Source organism: Calliphora vicina, chromosome 4 (assembly GCF_958450345.1).
Source record: "Calliphora vicina chromosome 4, idCalVici1.1, whole genome shotgun sequence".
Lineage (NCBI taxonomy): Eukaryota > Metazoa > Arthropoda > Insecta > Diptera > Calliphoridae > Calliphora > Calliphora vicina.
In genome coordinates, this window is record NC_088783.1 from 21,951,458 (window position 1) to 21,969,625 (window position 18,168).

Below are 18,168 nucleotides of genomic sequence, written 5' to 3' on the forward strand. Positions count from 1 at the left end.
AGAACTGTGTCAATTATTATTTCACTATCTTTCATATCGTAGTCATTAATATTTGTACCCTTAACCGTGTGTGGTGAGTAGAGATGCTAATCGGGACTGATTTTTGAAAATCCCGGGAATCGGGATTTGGTAAAGAATCCCGAAATCCCGACCCGGGATTTAAAATTAAAAAATCCCGGGCTTCGGGGTTTAAGACAGTTATAAGAAAAATCGTATTTTCAGACAATATTTAAAAGTCGTCATTATTAAATATTATATATACAGGTTGTCACACATTCCGTTCGGAATGGTATTGATTCCGTGGTTACTATTCCGATCGATTTTATTTTAGCTTCTTCAGATTCCAAAAAATGTTTAATAATTGAAACCATTCCGAACAAAATGTGTGACAGGACTGATAAGATTTCCATTAACTCACAACTAATGAATTTTAGTTTTGGGAGTTTCTATATATAACAATCCTTAGTTAGAAAGACACATTCAATACAAAATTTGAGCTGTAAAGAATTTGTTTGTGCATTTGAATTACAAACAAATACTGGATACTAGAAGGCGTATTTTCATGCATTTATTATTGGAAAATATGCACCTAAAATATTCTTCAAAAAAATCAAAATATGACCTAAAAATTTAAAAATAAGAATTATATTTTTGTGCTGAAACTTTAACCCAATTTTTAACTTTATAAAAGGTTTATGAAACAAAATTTCCATACAAAATCTGTCTTGTAAACAGATATTATATTGGGATGAATATATCGAAATGTCTTATAAATCGAAATTGCAATGAAAACATGAATGTTTTCGATACACTTAATGAATTTTTGATACTTAACAAAAAAACTCAAAACTTTTGAAGCAAAATGTTTTGAAATGATAATTTTCAATTACTGATAGAGAAATGAAGAATACTTACTGCCAGTTTCACGATGTCGAAAGAAGTTAGTCGACACCTTTTGATGCTATTTCTATAACAAATTCGACAGAAAAACTTTTTGTCGAGACAATATATTGTACATTGACGAAATATGTATCTAAATATGCATTTTGAAGTAAAATATAAAGAAATATGCACTATCAATAAAATATGCCCTAACAAATCGATGCCATTTTACACCAAAATCCTCCCCTACTGATTCTATTTAGGAGTTGTTTTTTAATATTTAAAATAGTTGGATCTCTTCAATAAATTGTTGTTTGTCTCCAAAATTCAATTACAACATTTTATAAGTTGTATGAACTATATCGAACAAGATTTATTTCATATCGGTTACTGAATTTTGATATATAAAGTTATACCTTAAGTCCCTATTTAACAGAATCAAATCTAACGTTTTTTAATTAAAGTTTTCAGTTTAAACAACAGGACCAATAAAACAATTGAAATAAATAAGACAAAGATTTTATTTTTTTGAAAAAAAAAACTTTATTAAGTTTTAACATTTCATGTACACTTGGATGTACTTAAATCCTAATAATATTCTTAAAAAACATGCTGATGTTGTTATTCAGTAATAATTAAAATGTATAAAATTTATTGTTATTGATATACACAGAAATTGTATATTTTGTAAACTACATACTTATACATTCATATTAGAAAGTCTACTTAAATCTAAATAGTGGGGTAACCTCAGGAGCTCTTCTAAAAATGCTTACAACATATGGATATGAAATCTACCAGCGTGCGCCGCCGCCACCTCTGCCACCACGTCCGCCACCGCCTCGTCCTCCACCACCACCTCCACGGCCGAAACCGCCACCACCACCTCCACGACCGAAGCCACCACCGCCTCCACGGCCACCACCACCTCCGCGGCCAAATCCGCCGCCTCCACGTCCGCCACCACCACGGCCAAATCCACCGCCTCCACGGCCGCCACCAACACCACCGCCAGGTCCCTTCTTCTTGGCACCTTTTGGCTGAGGTGGTTTTGGCAAAAATCTTGCAATGGGCAGTAGTTTTGAGGGATCAATAAACAATTTTTGACTCTGTTTAAAACTGCTAGCGTTCATGTTGTCGGATAACTTTACCGAGACAGAGTAGTCTTTAACAGTTCCGAAAATCTCATCAATTTTACCAATTTGTTCTTTGTTTTCCAAATAAATGGGGGCATTGAAGTATGGTACATCATCGATTTCTACTTTGCACACCAAATCGTCTTCACATTTGTAAGAGTAGCTGCCGAGTGGTATAACATGATCAGGAGGACCTTGTTGGAAGTTGCCACCACCACGTCCTCCACGGAAGCCACCGCCTCCACGACCACCACCTCCGCGTCCACCGCCACCACGACCACCAAAACCTCCGCCGCCACCTCCTCCAAAACCGCCACCACCACGGCCTCCGCCGCCACCACGACCTCCTCCAAATCCACGTCCTCCACCACCACCGCCGCCGCGTCCGAAGCCCATGTTAAAAAATTTAATTCACTTTTAATTTACAATATAAATGAAAATAAAACGTTTTTATCTTTGTCCGATATTGTTGACTGTGTGTTTAGAAAGACCACGATGTTTTGCGTGCTGTCAGATGAAATAAACACGTGTATGTGGTCTACAGTATCTAACAAAAGTGAACAAACAATACAAGACAGTTTCATTCAATGATTTTACTTTAAAAATTAATACTTTCAACAAAACCTTAGAAATTTAATTAGAAATATAGTTTTTGTTGAATTTTATATAAATTATTTATATTTTAAAGATTAAACTATGTTAAAAATGTAAAAATATAACATTTATTTAGAATATTATTTGGTGTGTTAAGTTTGTTAGACACTGTCGATTGCAATTCATTGAGAAGTAATAACAACTAGTGAATTAAAACTGTTGCCATACTAAACTCGGAAATGGAATTCATTTTAAGTGGCGTTGTCAGCATTATTACACTGTAAATAATTTTAGAATTCTTTAATTTGTTAAAAATTTAAAAAAAAAAAATTGTATTTTTATGCAATTATTTATTATTTTTTTCTTCTAAGTAAGATCTTCAAATTAATAAAATAATCGATTCAATAGATGACTTAACATATGTTTAAAATATGGACAATCTAGTCAAAGAAAATTTAATGCGGAATTATTAGAATAATAATGGTGAATAGTAAAATAAGTATCGATTTCCGGCACGGGTCCCCATTGTCCGATTGGCATTAATTTTTCTTAATTCAAAACAAAATTTGATACACAAGAATTTTTTTTTTTTTAATCAGCTTAAAATTTTAAATTAAACTAGCTAATTTAATAAATGTTGATCAAATTTCAAGTATTATAAAAAAAATTCCGAATTCAAATGAAATATTTTTTAAACATTGTAGAAATTAAAAATTTGCGAAAAAAAATTATTGGTGATTAAAGTCACCATTAAAGACATATGAATCATTAAATATACACATCCGTCAAATCACTTTTAATAAGCCCTTAGGGCTTGATTCTGAATGAATGAAATAAATAAAATAAAAAAATGTTCAAATCTGGATTACAACGAAACTACACCATTTCCGATTGTATTTCAGAAATTTCTAATTATATTTAAGAAAATTCCAGAAATTTCCAATTATATTTCAGAAGTTTCCATTTGTATTTTAGAAATTTCTAATTGTATTTCAGAAACAATTATATTTCAGAATTTTGTAATTCAATTTGAGAATATTCCAATTATATTTCAGAATTTTCATTTATACTTCAGAAATTTCCAATTGTATTTCAGAATTTTCCAAATGTGTTTCAGAATTTTCTAATTGTATTTCAGAAATTTCCAATTGTATTTCAGAATTTTTCAATTGTATTTCAGAAATTTCCATTTGTGTTCAGAAAATTCTAATAGCAAAACAAATAGAAATTTCTAAAAAACAATTGGGAAATTCTGAAATACAATTAGAAAATTTTTAAGTATAAATTAAAAAGTCTGAAATACAAATGGAAATTTCTGAAATATATGTAAATGGAATATTCTGAAATTCAATTAGAAAATTCTGACGATAGTGATCTTGATTCACATTTTTATATATTTTTATTTTATACTAGTTGACCGTCCCGGTTTCGACCGGTAGCATTTACTAATGTTAGTTCTTCAATATATCCGAAATAGATTATTTGTGAGATGTTGATTTTATAAGCTAACATATGTTTTTTGTTGCAGCACATTTTTTTTTTTTTTTGAAAATTAGGTTTTTGGAGAATTTGTATGAAATCAGAGTTTAAAAGATATTTGCGTTTTTAATTATTATATGCACATTTTTTAATCTTTGTAAACTCAACCGGTTTCGGTTTTTTTAACTTTTCTGTTTTTTCACAAACCCGTTTTTTTATGACGGTTAACCGGTTTTAATGAAATATATTTTCTAAAGCTCATTCAAACATATTTATGAAAAACTTTGATACCATTTTTAAAAATATTGATTTATTTTATAGAAAATTGTAGCATTTGACAACATTTCGTAAAAGATATAAAATAATTGCATAAATAATTCAAAAATTCTAAATTTCCATTAAATAAAAATATAACCGCTTAACCGGTTTTTTTAAAAGACAAAATCAAAACCGGTTTTTTTAAAAACACACTTTTTTGGTTAAAAAGGAAACAGGTTTTTTAAATTTGCCGGTTTTTTGGACACTATAATGCACATAATCAGCCTTATTACGAGTGTCGTAGTCGAACCAAAATGAGTTCAGTATGATTTCAAATAAGATTTTTGGTTGATTTGAAAAATTAATGGCAACGATTTACGGTGATTTTTTAAAATCAATTGTGCAATTCGAAAAGAAAATCATTCGAATTTGTATGCATGAGAATTTAAATTTTTGAAAACAATTTTTTTATTAAATCAATCTTTTTTTTTTTAATTTTTGGAAAAGAAAAACATTAAATTACATGATGAATAAAAACACATTTATTATTTTCTCAGATGTCAATATACTATTTTATTAGAAAAGAAAAATTTGCAAATTTTTATTGATAAAACAAAAGCTTCAAGTAGATCATAAACTTAAAATTTAATGTGTATGTATGTTTAAATTCTTAATATCTGTAATGGTCAGGTTTGAATGGACCGCTAACAGGGACACCCAAATATTCAGACTGTTTTGGCGACAATTTTGTCAATTTAACTCCCAATTTCTCCAAATGTAAACTGGCAACTTCTTCATCCAAAATCTTTGGCAACACATGAACACCAACGGCATATTTCTCCGATTTAGTCCACAATTCAATTTGGGCCAAAACTTGATTGGTGAAAGAGTTGGACATAACAAAACTGGGGTGACCGTGGGCACAGCCCAAATTGACCAAACGACCTTCGGCCAAAAGAATAATATGACGACCATTGGGTAAGGTGTAACGATCTACTTGGGGCTTAACATTAATTTTTTCGACAGCGTTGGTATTCAACCAGGTAACATCAATTTCACAATCGAAATGTCCAATGTTGCAGACAATAGAATCGTCGTTCATGTTTGAGAAGTGTTCACCGGTGATAATGTCTACACAGCCAGTGGTGGTAACGAAAATAGTAGCTTCTTTGCTGGCTTCTTCCATAGTGGTAACTTCATAGCCTTCCATGGCAGCTTGCAAAGCATTGATGGGATCAATTTCAGTGATAATGACACGACCACCGAAACCTTTCAAAGCTTGAGCGCAACCCTTGCCAACATCACCATAACCAGCAACAACACATACTTTGCCAGCAATCATGACATCGGTGGCACGTTTAATACCATCAATCAAGGATTCACGGCAACCGTACAAGTTGTCGAATTTGCTCTAAAAAAAATTATTTTTATGTTAAAATTATGAATTTCAGTTTAGTTTAGTGATAACTTACCTTGGTTACAGAATCATTGACATTGATGGCTGGTACACCCAAACGTCCCTCCTTGAACATTTTGTACAAATTGTGGACACCGGTGGTGGTTTCTTCAGACAATCCCTTAATGCCTTGCAAATATTGGGGATATTTTTCATGGATAAGGTTGGTCAAATCACCACCATCATCCAAAATCATATTCAAAGGTTGGCCATCGGGGAAGACTAAAGTCTGTTCAATGCACCATTGATATTCCTCTTCGGTTTCACCCTTCCAGGCATATACGGGAACACCGGTAGCAGCAATTGCAGCTGCAGCATGATCTTGGGTACTGAAAATGTTACAGCTAGACCATTGAACCTTGAAAATAAACAGATGGTACAATTAATAGCGGAAGCAAATAAAAGTGAAAAATTGTTGATTTGATCTCTTTGAACTTTTCAAAATAGAAGTGCTGTAGTGTTTCTAATCACGTTCTTATTTTAATGATGGCTTTGACAACAAAAATGACAAGCAACAAAAATATGTTTTCAACAATAAAAATATGACTGATAACAGAGGTTGTAAACAAGAGATGACCTTTTTTCAGGGGGGGAAGAAATTTTAGCATTGAATATTAGTTGTTTTAAAAGATAAGATTAATATGTTAATTTGTTTATTTTTCATATTGACTGCATAATGTGAATAATATATCGTCAACTAAATCTCAAAAAAGTCATAACTTTTTATACAATAGCAAAAACAAAAAACCCATTCAAAATATACATAAACATTAATTGCAAATTTGCGCTATATTATTTAAAGATTAGGAAAATTTAAGCTGACTCTTGATTTTTAGAGAAATTGAAGTGTCTTTTTGCGTTTTAGGAAACAATATATTTTTGAAATATAAGAATAGATAAGTGATAATTTCTATGGATAGATGTGACAATATGCGTTTATTAAAAAAATTGCAGCAGTAAAAAATACATACATTTCTATAAAGACAGAAGTCACTAATAATGGTTATCAAATTTATACTTACTTCAGCTCCCAATTCGACCAAAGTTTCAATAAGTACAGCAGTTTGTACTGTCATGTGCAAACAACCGGCAATACGGGCACCTTTCAAAACCTTGGTAGGACCGTACTTCTTGCGGCAAGCCATAAGACCGGGCATTTCATTTTCGGCAATAATAATAGCCTTGCGACCCCATTCGGCCAATTTAATATCAGCTGTTGGTTTTAAATGCAGCAACAGCCAGCAATAAAATGAGAAGAAAAATGCAATGATAAGAAACGTGTTCGTCTAATATTACGCTAAATATTATTCTAACAAAAATGTGCTAACATTCGTCACAAATGAGAAAGAACACAATCATACAAACACATTTACTTACCAACTTTGTAGGCAGGTTTAGACATTTTCAGTTTTTTGCTAATTTGCGTAGTTGGAGCAATGGTTAATTATTAATGTAATGCCCTGCAATAAGAAGAAAATTCACACAAAATTATTATTGTTAGTCGGTTGAAAATAATTCAATAATCTTAAAAACTGAAATACACACGCGGTTAGAAGGCTGCACAAAATGTTACAAAAGATTTCGGTACGAAGCGGCAACTATTTATAATAAACAGTGATGACAAGTTAGCTATTTTCCAGTATTTTTTTTTTGCGATTTTGAAAACAATTTAGTGGAAAAAGTATTTAAGCTATTAATGAGAGTTCTAGCGATTCTTTTGTTGCTTAACAGATAATGCAATAATTTATTACAATCTTCCGGTTGTATTATTATTTGTTTTAGAAGTTCATACTTTTATAGATCTCAAAAGGACTTGGCATTTTATAAAACGCCAACTATTTATAATAAACTCCAACTTGGTAGCACTTGATACAATATATACGTAAAGTAATTGCTGTGAAATTCTTAAAATAACACTTTATGAATCACATTGTTTTGCATGTACAGTAATCTGATCTGAAATTGTAGTGCACAAAAAACAGAGTTTAAAATACGGGAATGTTATATGTGACAAAGAAATTGTGAGAAAATTATAAAAGTTGTGCAAACTCGTTTGCTTAAACCTATGTGACATAGGTCTGGCGAACCACATTTTTGGCCAAAACTCAAAACTTCTTTTCCAATATTTGTTATTAGAATATAGTAGCAAACACTTCAGCTAAACAAAAAAAATAATTTGTTTTTACAAACTTCAATTAATCGTTATTCTATGAAGTGAGAAAGTTCAATATTTTAAGTGCAGTGGTAAACTGAAACACGTAGTGCAGTTTTTTGTTTTATTTGAGTCACATGTTACACGAAAATAAAAAAACTTTTTAAATCTGTTAGTTATGTATATTAATGACAATGCTAAGTATTTAAATTTTTAATAGTGAAATATTCAATAAAAATTATGGTAATAAGAAATTACATAAACAACTTTCATAACCTAAAAATCAGTGATTTTAACTTTTTATAAAAAAAATTATAGTATATAACTTAAAAATTTCAACCAATTTCAACGAACCAAAATCGCACAAAATTACAGTGATATTTTGTGCTTACGAATAATCAATAACTTTCTGCTAGTTTTTGCTTATATTTAAGAAATCAATTTTTGTTTCAGGAAACTTTTGCTTCAAAAATTGTGATTTACTCAGGGTTTGGCAGAGTGGAAGTGAAAAACAAGAAAAAAATTTAATTATTAAAAACTTAATAAAATTTATGTTTTTTTGTTATTAATTTGTATGAATTTATGTATATAAGTGAATATTTTAGTTTTGGCCAAAAAAAGTGGTTCGCCAGACCTATGTGCACTGGCTAAAGTATTTTCTAAATTACCCAGAGTTGTAATATTAATAGAAAAAAATATGAAAATATAAACTTTTACTGCGATCTTGATTTGTTCCAAGAAGAAGTCTATAGTAATTGGTTAAAATCGGTCCATGATTTCATATAGCCACTATACAAATATCCTCCCTCCATTTATATTAGCCCAGATAAATGTTTTAACCATATCGGTGTTCATATAACTATATCGGTGTTCATATAAAACTTTTCTATTTTTCGAATAATTTGCGATTAATGAAGTAAATAAGGAAAATTTGTATTTTAGTTTAATTGCCTCACCTTCACTTGAGAAAACTTCAACGAAGAACAGAACTTTAGGAATGGATATAAATTCCTTGTCAATATAAAAGCTCATCTATAACTTGTTAAAGTAAACATTTACGAAAACGTTTACCGAAAAATTCTAAGTTTTTTTAAATTCTTGACCTATCCATAATTTACCAAAATTCTTAAATATTGTTAATATTTAAAATTTTAAATTCATTTTTATTTATCACTGAGATCGAAGTGAATATTAAATTCGTTTATGTCAACGAAAGCAATGGCAATTGTGGATACGAAGTAAATTGTGATTGGACGTTAAAAAACAAAACAAAAATTAAATACTAAATTTCAAAAATATATATAGTTATTTATAAAGTTTTAAAAATTGATGGGAAAGAAAAAATAGGTAATTGAAAATATCTCGTTTTATTGATTTAAAATATATACGATTTATAATATTAGATATATTTAAGGGTTTGTGTTTTAAAAATCTCTTAATTAATGAAATTAACGCACTATTGTTTAAAATATGGTTAAAATGAAAGAAATTAAAATAACTGCTAAAATCAGTCAATACATTACAAACTTGGCAGCACTGAAATGGTGCGGTGACAGCGCCATCTATTATTCATATAAAGGTCATTTAATTTTTCAAGAAATCGATGTGGCAACATTCCTTTAAACTCGTAGGTCACTAACGAAAGTCTGGCAACATTGCAGGCAAATTTGATATATTAAGATGGTGCTGCCAGATTATTTTCTATAGTGGCCTACTGATTTTGAAGAAATGTTGCCACATCGATTTCTTGCTTTTGAAAACGAGCTATATGGAAACAATAGATGGCGCTGTTAAAACCATATGGCAGTGCTGCCAAGTTTTCATTATTTAAATAAATTACACCTCCAAATTAAACGAAAATTAACTATTTTTGAATGTTTTTGGCAAAATTTATTTATTGGATCTTAATATTAAGCTGTTAATTTAATTAATTTAAAAATATAAACTTCTTTGTGGATTTTCCTTAGAACATCATGGGAATATCTGCAAAAAAAAAGTTGAAAATGTGTGTTATTATTATATTAATTTTAAAGTTTTATTTAAATAACGAATAAAAAACTATTTCACAAAACTCAGTTCTCATATATATTAAGAAATATACGTAGAACTACCCTGTGTTTGTTACAGCTGTTTTTTATAATTTATTTTTTTTCCTTCCAACATGTTTCTTTCTTTTAAATAATTGTGTATTTTTTTGACTGTTAGTAAAGATAGAATAACAAAAATGTGGAAACTAGTAGAAATATCCCAACAAACAAATTTTATATATTGTAATTTTAATGACAATACACAGGAGGTCACATTTATTTTATACGATTTAAAAGAGACATGGAGTCAAAGATTGTCTCTGACTGATGTTAAACAAAAAGTTAAGGTAATCTATTTAATATGTTTAATGTTTTATCGGTTGATTTTCTGATATTAATACTATATATTTTCTTTTGCAAAGCTTTTAAATAAACGCTTCGACTTTAGTGAAGATAATATAAAGGAGGCCTTTACAAGTGATGCCCCACAATCTGCTGCCATAGAAGAACAAGCCCACACAAGTGCCATAAATGTGGACACTTGTATATTGAAGCTCAAGTATCGTGTTAAAAATTGCCCTTTTAACTATGAATGGACCTTGAAGAGACAAACAGTGATAGAGGTATGTACATTAACTTGATTACAATGTTTTTAGTAGTGGTTAAAATTAATTAATTTTTAGTTTCAGAAAACCTTTGTCCAACCTCTGTTGATGGCTTTATTGGGTTGTCATCAGCAAGTTGAGATTTTAACCGAGAATTTACGCAAAAAAGATATCGAGTTACAACAGTATCGTATAGAAAAGGGACTTTTAAATAGAAGTAAGTGGTAGTGGTAGTGTATGGTGGAAATTAGATTAAATAATACAAATCCCCTAATTTCATGACACTTTAATTTATAAATTTATTTATAAATTCTACTTGTTAATTATTTTATTACAGAAACTTTGGCTACTAAACCTTTTGATTTGGATGATTTTAATAAAAAATATGAAGATTGCAATACAATAGCTATAAATTTTACAGAATTGGCAAAATATGTCAAAGAAACCGCTTCAAATCAAGTACCTGATATATTAAATAAACCTGCTAATGTTAATAAAATTGAGAACGATATTAAACCGCAAGAAAATTTAAATGACGTTCAAATTACAAATACAAAACTTAGTCCGAGACAAAGGTAAGTTTCTACAATTCAAAATTATTCAGCATGTTAAACAATAAAAATTCCAACTAAATGTGTTTGCAGAAAACGTAAAGTTAATGAACAAAAACTGCAACTTTTGGAAAAACATCTTAAAGTACGTAGACAGGGCTTAGAATATGAAAGTAGTCAAAGTCAAGCTCTCAGTAGTGGTGATAGTCAAACCATTGAAGAAAAGGAAGAAACCCACACGAAACAACCACAAAAAAGGTCTACAAGAGAAGCTGCTACAGAATCTAAGATTGATAATAAATCACCTACTCGTAAAAGTGCTAGATGTACACCAACTAAACAGAAAAAATATTATATGTCCAGTGATGATTCAGAAAGTGACAATCATTTGAAAACAATTAAAGAAACAAAACCTACAAGAGATTTGGTTAATCTGACAAAAGATGTCAGCACTAATTCCAGTAAGGAACATAATACAAAGAATCCTGATAATAACTCAAAAGAAACCACACGAAAATGTGTAAAATCTGTTAATCTTGCGTATAATTGTCAAACAAAATCACCCGAAAAATCTTCTCAAAGCTCGAATGTTTTTGACTTTTCTACAGACACTGACGATGATAAACCATTAAAAGAAATAAGGCAATTATTACAAGCTAAAAACTCCATGTTGTCTTTAAGAGCAGATCGAGGTGGTCGTTTGTGTAATATTTCCCAGGTTGTTGAAAAGATATCGGTTGAGAGTGTGGTGGCAATAACATCACTTTCGCCAACACCTGTTCAGAGTGTGGTGGCAATACGCTCACCTTCGCCTAGAAGCAAAAACTTGAGTCAACCGCCAACACGTGTTCAGAGTGTGGTTGCAATAAGCTCACCTTCGCCAAGAAGCAAAAACTTGAGCCATTCTCCAACACCGGTTGTTATGGATGAACTATCTTCACAATTGAGTAATATTAAGAAGGAATTGGAATGTTTGGAAGCAATGCGTTTGGCCGATTTGAAGCAACGCATGTGTAAAGCTTAAATAACACATTAGGAATTTTAATAAGAAATGTCAATTATATTTTGAAAAAAAGTATAATTTGCTTAAAGCACGTCTTAATTTACTAACGACGTCAAACTACTGGTAGTTCTATTACATTTGCAATTTTTTTCATATTTTAAATTTTTATTACATTATTATTGTTAAGAAATAAATAAAACTATTAGGAATTATTATAAATTGTTGAACAGTTTTATTAAAAAATCGTGCACGTGTTCTTAAAACTGCCCAATTGTTTTTTTTTTTAAATTTTTTAACGATTTGTAGCAATTTATTTATGAAGTTTATGTTTTTATTGATATAAATCAGTTAAACTTTTCCATGAAATTTGATGTATTTATAATTGACAAAATTTTGCATCTAGTATATTTAACAAATTAGCCTGTAATTAACTTTAGAACTATGGAATCTAAAGTAATAAAAATATATTTTATATTTTACATAATATCTGTTTAATAAATATAGATTCTGTGGAGTCCAAAATAAAAATGTTATGAATCTTAATAAATTTGCGAAATTATTTTTCAGTTACCCAGCAGCAGCACATTTACATACCACGACTCTGGTACGACCCATAACATTCCGTTTGTAAATTCCACTGCTGTCAAGAGTTCTACATATTATATATCAACATCTAGGAAAGTGTATCTTCTTTTCAAAAATGTATACAATTTTTAAGAATTAAAAAATTCACACATGAGTTTTTTCATATGAAAAATCAATTTCTGCTCAGAAATTGATTGATCACAGATCAAGCTCCTTTTCTCGATTAAGCGCTTATTTATAAAGTTATTAATGATTTTAGATTTTTGAGTTTTTAACCTGTAATTAACTTTAGAACTATGGAATCTAAAGTAAAAGTTATGAAGGATTTTTGAGTTTTTTAATATAAAAAATAGAATTTTGGTCATAAATATGATTGATCAGAGATCGAGCTCCTTTTCTCGTTTAAACGCTTATTTACAAAGATATTAAAGATTTTAGATTTTTGAGTTTTTTCATTTGAAAATTGATTTTTGATTAGAATTAGAATCACTGATCACAGATTAAACGTGTTTTACAAAGTTAATCAGCAAAATTATGAATAAAAAATTCCGCGGGAGTTTTTTGCCATTGAATTTGAATAGGAAAAATGAGAAAAGGGAAAAAACTCCCGGGGAATTTTTATTCATAATTGGGCTGAATAAGTATTTTTGTTACGAAACATGAGTGATAGCAGATCGAGCTGCTTTCTTCGATTAAACGCTTATTTCCCAAGTTATTAAAGATATTAGATTTTTGAGTTTTTTCATTTGAAAATCGATTTTTGATCAGAATTATGAGTGATCACAGATCGAGCTCCTTTTCTCGATTAAACGAGTTTTTAAAAAGTTATTAAGGATTTTAGATTTTTGATTTTTTTCATATGAAAAATCGATTTTTGTCAGAAATATATGAGTGATCACATATCCAGCTCCTGTTCTCGATTAAACGCTTATTTACAAATATATTAAGGATTTTAGATTTTTGAAGTTTTTCATATGAAAAACCGATTTTTGGTCAAAATATGAGTGATCACATATCGAGCACCTTTTCTCGATTAAGCGCTTACACAAAGTTATTTTTTAGATTTTTGAGTTTTTCAATCGATTTTTGGTCAAAAATATGAGTGATCTCAGATCGATCTATTTTTCTTGATTAAACGCTTACATAAAGTTATTAAGCATTTTAGATTTTTCATATGAATCGATGTTTGGTACTAAATATGAGTGATCACGATCGATCTCCTTTTCTCGTTTAAACGCGGTTTACAAAGTTAATAAGTATTTTTGGTCAGAAATATGAGTATCACGGATTTTAGATAGTTATGAGTTTTTTCATATGAAAAATCTATTTTTGGTCAGAAATTGAGTGATCACAGAACAAGCTCATTTTTTCGGTTAAACGTTTATTTACAAAGTTATTAAGGCCCTAATTTTGTAAATCACGCCACCAATGTGATATTTATATTGAAAGCAAAAACAAAATTTTCAAATTATGAAAGGCAAATCAACGCTTGAATTTTGGTGCGTTTGTTCTGTTAAGAATTTGTATATAAAACAAAAACAAATTTTTAAAATTTTTGAAATTTTGTTTTTGCTTTCCATATAAATATCACTTTGTGACGTGATTTACAAAATTAGGGCCTAAGTATTTTTAAGTTTCGAGTTTTTTCATAATTCAAAGCTGATTATTTGACGTTATAGAGGTAAATAATGGCATATCTTCTGAAAAATTGTATCATATTGAAATATAACAAAATAATTTTATGGATTTAATGCGGATATTTTTCATTAACGCACTAATTTGATTTTAAATGCAAAAAGTGAAGACCGTCTTGCATTCTCTCTTTCTTTCATAAAATTCAATACAAAAAATTCCCCTAAAACTTTAGTTTATGGTAGTATTTCTATTTATTGAACCCACTAATTAGTTAGTTTAATCCTTACTTTACGATAACATTATTTTGTTTATATCGTAATATTGATAAGATATGAACAAATTATCATATGATGGACACAATTTTTAATACAGCGCGACGTACATAATGTAAAAGTAAATTATTTGTAGGGCAAAATATTTATTATTGATATTAGATTTTCATTAAAAAATTTTTAGGCATTTGATAAAGACCTAAAGAAAGTAACGAAAAATTCGATGATTAATACTATAATTTAAAAAAATTTTTTTTTTATAAAATTGTATTAACTTAAATTTAAAGGATAACACCACCAACAACCTAGACTAGTAAAATGAATGTAAATTGTGTAATTAATTTATTTTGTTTAATATTTATAACAAATGTGGCGGCAAATTATTGTAAGTGGAATTTGATGATTCATAAAAAAATTGTGTTGATCATAGCAAAAATATTAATTAAATACTTATAATAATGAAATAAAACAGGAGGTTTATCGTGTAATTCGATTCGAAAGGAAACACTTTGGAAATACAACGTATAAAGCATATATTTAGGGTATTCACACGGTCTACTATTAGTCATATTGTCCTAAAACAAAAACAACATTCCTATGTGTGATTTTTTTTTAAATTTACCGATCTATGTATATTTCTCACTATGATATAAAGCATACAAATTCGAACGAATTTCTTATCGAAACGAATTACACAATTAACCCTCAGAGATATAGAAAACATATTGATTGAAAAAAAACTAAAAAATGATCAATTCTAATTTCCGTGGACTGTATTAAATATCTGAAAACGCGTAATGATCGATTTCAACCATCCACGCATAAATAATACAGAATTCTGTTGGAAAATTTGGAAAAAAAAGTTGTAATATAATGGAATATTGTAATTTATTGTAATGCCTAACCCCCAGTAACACGCAGTCTGGTTATGTTTTAACTAATAGTTATACTGTTTTCATATAAAAATAATTTTAACCGACAATATAACTATTAGTTAAGGTTTAACCACTGTTCCTGTTAATGGTGGTAAAAATGATTCCAAATTAAAAATGAAATAAATTGTATTAAATTTTATAAAAATGATTTTTGTAAAAAGATTCGTTTTCTAAATTTATTTTGTCCAATTTCTTACGATCCTTAAAGCCCCGTTTACATTGTCCCGCAAGTAATATGATCGGTCACATTTTTGTGTAGAAGAGTACGAATGGGATCGTCTAAACGTAATATGCAAATACGGATGATAATTTATATAAGTATATATAAGTTATATATAAGTTTGTCATTCCGTTTGTAATTTCCTCAATATAATTTTCCGACCATATAAAGTATATATATTCTGGATCCTTATAGATAGCGGAGTCGATTAAGCCATGTCCATCTGTTTGTTGAAATCAATTTTCTGAAGACCCCAGATATCTTCGGGATCCAAATAATCAATAATTCTGTCAGACATGCTTTCTAGAAGTTTCCTATTTAAAATTAGCAATATCGGTCCACAGATGGCTGAGATATGAGGAAAAAACCAGGACAACCTCGATTTTTTATCTATTTTTGACCTATATCTGGATTACTAAGACATTAATATAGACAATATGGATATCCAATGATAGATATTTCAAAAACCTTTGCAACGACGTATATAAGACCATAGTAAGTTGGACCTACAATTTTTTAAAAAATTTAAAAAAAAATTTTAAAATAACAATTCGAAAAAATTTTTTTCCCAAAAATGAAAAAAACAACTTTGGAAAAAAAAATAAGTTTTTATTTGTAAGTATAATTTGGTGAAGATTCGGCACAGCCGAATATAGCTCTCTTATTTGTTTTTAACTAACATACATCAATATATTCGCTATAATCCCTATTCGGCTGCTATTTAAATTCGAAATATAAGCGAAAAACCACAACTACCTCGATTTTGTATCTATATCTTGATTAGTAAGTCAATTATATAGACAATATGGATATCTAATGATAAACATTTCAAAGACCTTTCCAACGACATATTGTATATAACTAACGTCATAGTAATTCGGAACGATAATGGGTCAAAATCGGGAAAAATATTTTTTAACACGAGTTTGTCTTTTACACCAAAAAAATAAATTAAACTTAAATTGTATTAATTCGAAGCTCTTAAATGAACAAAGACACTTATTTAAATAATTATAAATAATTGTAACTTTTTATTTATTGTTTTGTAGCAAATAAACTATTTTCAAAATCGGAAAGAGATCCAAGAATTGTGGGCGGCCAAGCAATCTCAATACAGGAGGCACCTTGGCAGGTTTCAGTACGCCTTATAGCCTTAGAAGAACAAATGTATGGTTCCGGACACATATGTGGTGGTTCCGTCATCTCACAACGTGTTGTGGTCACGGCTGCACATTGTATTGCCAAGTAAGCTATAGATAGAATTATTGTAGAAAGTTCTTACTAAGGGCCTTATTTTTTTTAAAACGAAACATTATGAAACGGATACCGGGAAGGTTTTTGAAATTTTGGGCCTCATTTTGTAAGAGAAAATGCTTGGAAACGTAGGGCCTCATTTTGTAAAACGAAGCTTTCAGAAATGTAAGCAATTTGGTTTGAAACATGAATATTTTCAATACAAAATTTGTTTAACATTTGTCGTTTTGTTTTATAAAATGAGGCCCGTAAATAATTTGTATGGAGAATAATGGGAAATAATTTTTCATAAAAATTGTGTTAAACATTTATCGTTTCGTGTTGTAAATTAGAACTCAAACCATTTTGGCGTTAACTAAATTGGCACCTTAATACCGAACGAAGTACCTATATTAAATTTAAATATTATTTTACAGCGAACAATACACACCGATAGTTTATCGTACAGCTAGTGAATTTACTTTGGTCATGGGTACAGCCTATTTGACTACAACCACTTATTACACACTACAATACGACGTCTTACAAATAATTGTCAATGCCAATTTCGATATCAATACATTAGTTAACGATGTGGCTCTATTCCTAATTAATGGTTATATACAATGGAATTGGCCCACAGTAACGTCCATACCTTTGAATACAGTACCAGTACCAAGTGGTACAATATGCACGGTTTCTGGTTGGGGATCAACCGGCTATGTAAGTATAAGTTTACTTTAATTTTTATTCTATAAATAATCAAATTTCTCTAATCCTCTAAAGAGTTACATATCTGATACCCTAATGGAAGCCACTGTACCCATTGTTGGTTATGACACATGTAATACGAATTATGGCAATATTTCGGCGGGCATGTTATGTGCTGGTTATATGCAGACGGGAGGAGTTGATGCTTGCCAAGGTGATTCTGGCGGTCCTTTAGTTTGCAATGGAGTCTTAGTTGGTATTGTTTCCTGGGGTCAAGGATGTGCTCAACCTGGTTATCCGGGTGTCTATACGAATGTTTCGTACTATAATAATTGGATTGTTACAAATAATAATTCATTTAATTATAGTTATTATTATTATTATATTGACGATGATAACGGTTCCAATAGAAATGCAGCAAAATTTCTAAGTTC

At 29.7% G+C, this 18,168-nt stretch overlaps 4 protein-coding genes across 4 annotated transcripts in view; 2 read left to right on the forward strand and 2 right to left on the reverse strand.

Annotated features, from left to right (window-relative positions):
- Window positions 1–1,400: 1,400 nt before the first annotated feature.
- Gar1 (Gar1 ribonucleoprotein) lies at window positions 1,401–2,465 on the reverse strand. Its single transcript, XM_065509178.1, has one exon. The coding sequence runs from the start codon at window positions 2,412–2,414 to the stop codon at window positions 1,677–1,679; it is 738 nt and encodes a 245-aa protein (XP_065365250.1). The 5' UTR covers window positions 2,415–2,465; the 3' UTR covers window positions 1,401–1,676.
- Window positions 2,466–4,890: 2,425 nt separating this feature from the next.
- Ahcy (adenosylhomocysteinase) lies at window positions 4,891–7,422 on the reverse strand. Its single transcript, XM_065507071.1, has 5 exons — window positions 7,351–7,422; window positions 7,183–7,265; window positions 6,828–7,018; window positions 5,822–6,163; window positions 4,891–5,760 (listed from the first exon to the last, which is right to left on the reverse strand). The coding sequence occupies exons 2-5, from the start codon at window positions 7,205–7,207 to the stop codon at window positions 5,020–5,022; spliced, it is 1,299 nt and encodes a 432-aa protein (XP_065363143.1). The 5' UTR covers window positions 7,208–7,265; window positions 7,351–7,422; the 3' UTR covers window positions 4,891–5,019.
- A 2,697-nt stretch (window positions 7,423–10,119) lies between these two features.
- On the forward strand, window positions 10,120–12,690 carry LOC135957498 (uncharacterized). Its single transcript, XM_065508246.1, has 5 exons — window positions 10,120–10,331; window positions 10,407–10,607; window positions 10,668–10,806; window positions 10,927–11,164; window positions 11,234–12,690. Exons 1-5 carry the CDS (start codon window positions 10,182–10,184, stop codon window positions 12,162–12,164), a joined length of 1,659 nt encoding a protein of 552 aa, XP_065364318.1. The 5' UTR covers window positions 10,120–10,181; the 3' UTR covers window positions 12,165–12,690.
- A 2,232-nt stretch (window positions 12,691–14,922) lies between these two features.
- The window catches only part of LOC135956964 (serine protease 53-like), a 28,056-nt gene continuing 24,810 nt past the window's right edge, over window positions 14,923–18,168 (forward strand). Inside the window, exons 1-4 of the mRNA XM_065507599.1 lie at window positions 14,923–15,020; window positions 16,840–17,035; window positions 17,461–17,746; window positions 17,810–18,134. Coding sequence (XP_065363671.1) covers window positions 14,954–15,020; window positions 16,840–17,035; window positions 17,461–17,746; window positions 17,810–18,134 — 874 coding nt within the window. The 5' untranslated portion in view covers window positions 14,923–14,953. The remainder of the gene's footprint in view (window positions 15,021–16,839; window positions 17,036–17,460; window positions 17,747–17,809; window positions 18,135–18,168) is intronic.